This window comes from Palaemon carinicauda, chromosome 22, assembly GCF_036898095.1.
Source record: "Palaemon carinicauda isolate YSFRI2023 chromosome 22, ASM3689809v2, whole genome shotgun sequence".
NCBI lineage: Eukaryota > Metazoa > Arthropoda > Malacostraca > Decapoda > Palaemonidae > Palaemon > Palaemon carinicauda.
Genome location: NC_090746.1, coordinates 48,437,325 through 48,442,324, shown reverse-complemented (window position 1 = coordinate 48,442,324; position 5,000 = coordinate 48,437,325). Strand labels below are relative to the sequence as shown.

At 31.9% G+C, this 5,000-nt stretch overlaps 1 protein-coding gene across 3 annotated transcripts in view; it reads right to left on the bottom strand.

The window, feature by feature from the left end:
* Window positions 1-5,000, bottom strand: part of LOC137616421 (uncharacterized) — a 742,648-nt gene that overhangs the window by 49,540 nt on the left and 688,108 nt on the right. For all 3 annotated transcript variants that reach the window (XM_068346161.1, XM_068346160.1, XM_068346162.1), the window contains one exon: window positions 4,694-4,816. In XM_068346161.1, coding sequence (XP_068202262.1) covers window positions 4,694-4,816 — 123 coding nt within the window. The remainder of the gene's footprint in view (window positions 1-4,693; window positions 4,817-5,000) is intronic.

Here is a 5,000-nt window from a genome sequence, read left to right as displayed (position 1 = left end):
AATTTTATGCCCCAACAAATGATTGCCCTGAAGAAAGGAAAGATGAATACTATGAAGAACTGCAGAGTGTAATAGATGAGATCCCAGAGACAGATATGAAAATTATGATTGGTGACTTTAATGCTAAAGTTGAAAGGGATAATCAAGTTATAGAGAATATGATGGGTATTAAGGGTCTTGGCGAAGTTGCAAATAAAAATGGGGGCACATTTTATAATTTTTTGTCCAACAACCAATCTTGTCATTGGAGTTACTCTCCTTAAGCACAAAGACATTCACAAATATACATGGACTTCACCATGTGGCAATTAAAATAATCAAATAGATAACATAGCCATTAACAAAGAGAGAAGTAAGACTCTAAAAAATGTAAGAAGCTACAGGGGTGCAGATATTGGTAGTTATCACCGGCTCCTCATTGCCACACTGATATTAAACTGAAAGTACAAAAGAGAAATGTAGATACAATTCCTAGGTTTAATACAACTGATCTTGTAGAAGATGAGCACAGAGAAACCTTTGCAATTGAATGTAGGAATCGGTTTGCAGTCTTAAAGACTTTGAGAGACGAAGAACAGACAATTAATGAAGAATGGTGTGATATTAAGAACATATATCAGTCACTTGGTAGTGAAGTTTTGGGACATGCAGTTACAAGGAGAAAACCATAGATATCAGATGATACTTGGGATACTATAAAAAGGAGACAAAGACAGAAATTGATTGTTGAAAGTTTTCAAGAAAGTAATGAAAATTACAAGGTAGAACATGCTAAGTATTCCGGTATTGTTAGTGAAATCAAAATAAAATCCAGGAATGATTGGAGAGAATATTTAGACAGAAAAGCAGATGAAGCTGACAAAGCTATGAATTCAGGGAGTGGCTGTGGTGTAAGAATTGCTCATAGAATGACTAATGGAATCTCTACTAAAGCAAAGAAAAAGAAGCATATACCCATCAAAAAGAGAGATGGCTCTGTTATAGCAACAGAAGATGAAGAAAGCCAACGTTGGATGGTCATGAATAGGGTATATGAAGAGAATAATTTGATTGCTATACCTGGTGCTGACGAAGCCCTTGATGTGCCCATGAATGAATCCAGTGTGTTTGAAGTCAAAACTATCATTAAGAACTCAAAAGATAGAAAGCCCAAGGATACGATGGAATAACTGCTGAGATGATACTAGCCAAAAATGAAGTGACTCCCAGAATACTTACAAGATTATTTTGTAAAATGTGGCGTGAAGAGACAAAACCTGATGAATGGGAGCTAGAAGTGTTGGTGAAAATGGCAAAAAAAGGAGATCTGACTGATTCGATAAGTATAGCGGCATCATACTTACGCCAGTTGTCATGAAAATATATAGTATGCTCATATTAAAGAGACTAGAGAGAAAGATTGATGAAAAGCTTGGAGAGGAACAAGCCGGATTTAGAAAAGGTAGAAGTTATACCGGCCATATTTTAATTTCAAGATATGTGGTACAACAATGTATAGAATATAGAAATCCACTTTTGATGACATTTGTGGACTATGAAAAAGACTTTAAAAGTGTTCACTGGTCAATTTTGTGGAGAGTCCTGCGTTATTATGGAATTCCTCTTAAATATGTAAATTTGTTTAAGTCTGTTCATTAGCATAGCAAGTGCGAAGTTAATGTTAGTGGAGTCTTATAAAATGAATTTCCAGTGAACAGCAGAGTACTATAAGGGAATGTGTTATCATATATGTTGTTTATTCCCCTCATGGATTTTGTAATGCATTGAACAGTTGGAGAGGGTGGAGAAGGATTGGACTGGATTGGTAATAGGAAATTAGCCTACTTGGAGCATGCTGATGATGCTGTCCTTGTTAGAAGAGTACCACAGGACTTGTAACTTGCTTACCATAATGCATGAAATAGTTGGGCTTAAAATAAATTGAAAAATGACACAGATGATGAGAACGGAATATGAAATTCTTTTGAAGGAGAAAGGATTAATGCGGTAGAATCATTTAAGTATTTAGGAACTATGATCTCCAATACAGGGTCATTAGATTTGGAGTTTAGTGAAAAATTGAAAAAAAGCAAATCAGACAATGGTAGGTTAGGTAAAATTTGGAAATCAAATCGCCTGAAATTACATTTAAAAATCAGGCTATATATCAGTTTAGTGAGATCTGTGTTACTGTATGGACATGAGTCGTGGTATGATAATGAAACAATCGCTAGCAGATTTAGTAGATTTGATAACAATCCCATCAGAAGAATATTGGGAGTTAAATGGTAGGACATCATTATAAATTAAACTATAAGAGAGATTACTCGAGTGCCATATGTGGATGAGATCATGGTGAGTAGATGGAAATGGTTTTGGCATCCTCTTTGCACTCCTCAAGAGAGATTAGTTCACCAAACGTTCAGCTGGGCTCCAAAAGGATTTAGAAGAGTTATAAGAACCAGACCTACATAGCTAAGGACTATGAAGCGTGAAGCGGGAGAGGATGAGTGGAGAAGTAATGAATTAAAAGCTCAAGATAGAGACGACTGACGAAATCTAACCGAGACCCTTAGCATCAATTGCCGTAGGAGGAGATGATATATAATTATATGTATATATATATATATATATATATATATATATATATATATATATATATACATATTCATATATATATATATGTGTGTGTGTATATATTTATGTATATATATATATATATATATATATATATATATATATATATATATATATATATATATATACGTATATTTACATATAAATGAATATATGTATATATATACATATATATATATATATATATATATATATATATATATACATGTATATATATATATATATATATATATATATATATATATATATATTTATATGCATATATATATATATATATATATATATATATATATATGTATATACATATAAATATATATATATATATATATATATATATATATATATATATATTTATATGTGTGTATTAATTCATCTTCCTTTTACTTAATGACTTCAGAGAAAGACCAGTGAGACAATGGTCACTGTCACACTCCTACTTATAATGCTGACCTGTTTATAAACCTCACGTGCACATAAAACTACATCAACATATCAAACTTGAACACAATTTTCATAAATCTTTCCATTACGACTTTTCCACTGGATTGATCCACCGCAAAACATTTCCCTCCATTCTTTCAATTATTTTAACATTTGATCATCTCTACATGTCTATATAATCATCTAAGCATTTCTATTTTTCTCTCACATATACGAAACATTTTACCTCAATTGAGTGAAATTCTACTTTTTGCTTATGAAATCAACATATGATTTATTGCATATATGCTAATCATGCTCCACTCTGTATTGCACTCCACTTTCTCATCAGTAATTTTCTGCCTTACAGTATACCCGGTAAAGTCTTTTTTTCTCAGAGAAAGCTTACGCGAATTAATTATAACCTTAGCAGTTTTCTATCTTGGATTTTTCTGTAAATATTTATTGATAAAATATTATTCAAAAGAAACAGTCCGGTTTTCAAAAGTCTTTACATTCGCACCCAATTTACTCCACGAATTTTGAATGTACTAAAAACTTCTTTCCCTTTCCTGTCCCTCACATTTGAATTTCAATATCCTAAACAAAAAGGAAAAAACAATCCTTTCTACATATGAATCTCAATCAGACACAGATAAGAAACCGAAGAACAATTCAACCCCCAAACTTTTCTATTCCTGGGATAAATACATAGAGTTTACGAAGGATTTCTTCAGAAAATTGACCGCCACTTTCTAGGAAGCTATATTTCCAACAGTTTCAAGTCGAATATACTTGCCAGATGTTCACAGTTATCAAGATCTATCCTTCTCCCGGTTTCTCTTTCCTATAATTCTGAAAACAATCTTCTTTGGATGATCGCCTTCATAATATACCCTCATTATAGTGACTTTATCTTCTTTTAATCCGTAATATATATACATTGACTCATACATATATACACACACAGACACACACATACACGCGCACGCACACACACACAGACACACCCATACACGCGCACGCACACACGGACACACACATTATATATATATATATATATATATATATATATATATGTATGTATGTATGTATATATGTTTTGATGTCAGTGCATTTACCCGGACCAGAATTAAAACCTGAAATACTACTTCAACACGAAACCATTAAACTTTATGTATAGACATATATATACACACATATATATATATATATATATATAATATTATATATATACATATGATTATATATACATTCATACATATATATACAGTAAATATATATATATATATATATATATATATATATATATATATATGCATATATAAGTATTTATAACAAGTATACAGCAACGTCTCGGAGATAGAATATACTCGTATGCCACAATTACGTCACTCACAAACAATTGGATCAAGAACCTACTGTTAAAGAAAATTCTATATTCATCTGCTGTATCAATTCATAGACTATTTGCCTAAATATTTAAATATCATTTATGATATATTATATTAATCTTACTTTAAATAAATGCAGGCATAGATAATTTACATAAAAATGATATTATCATTTTATATCTACGCATTGCTTGTTGAAAAAATATTTCAAATGGAATAATGTATATTAGATTAGTATAGAATTTTAAGAACAAATATCTTACCGTCTCCATACGTAAAAAGAGCCAAAACATCCGAAGCCACAGATCTTCCCTTGCAGTGAAGGGCATGACGGTTCTCCTTTGCAGCAGCCTCAGCAAACACTTTCGACGGCCCTATGACAGTTCCTGAAAATTGTATTCTATAATTAGCTTTGTGTTGTAGAATTTGGGAAATATAGCCTTAAGGTCGGACCGGGGGGACCATTCTAGGCCGCAGTGTAAGAGTAGGGAAATTTCTGCATTTGCAATAAGAAGTCTCGGTTGAGAGATTGGAAAGAAAGAAGGAAAAAAGGAAACGGGAACGGAAGTA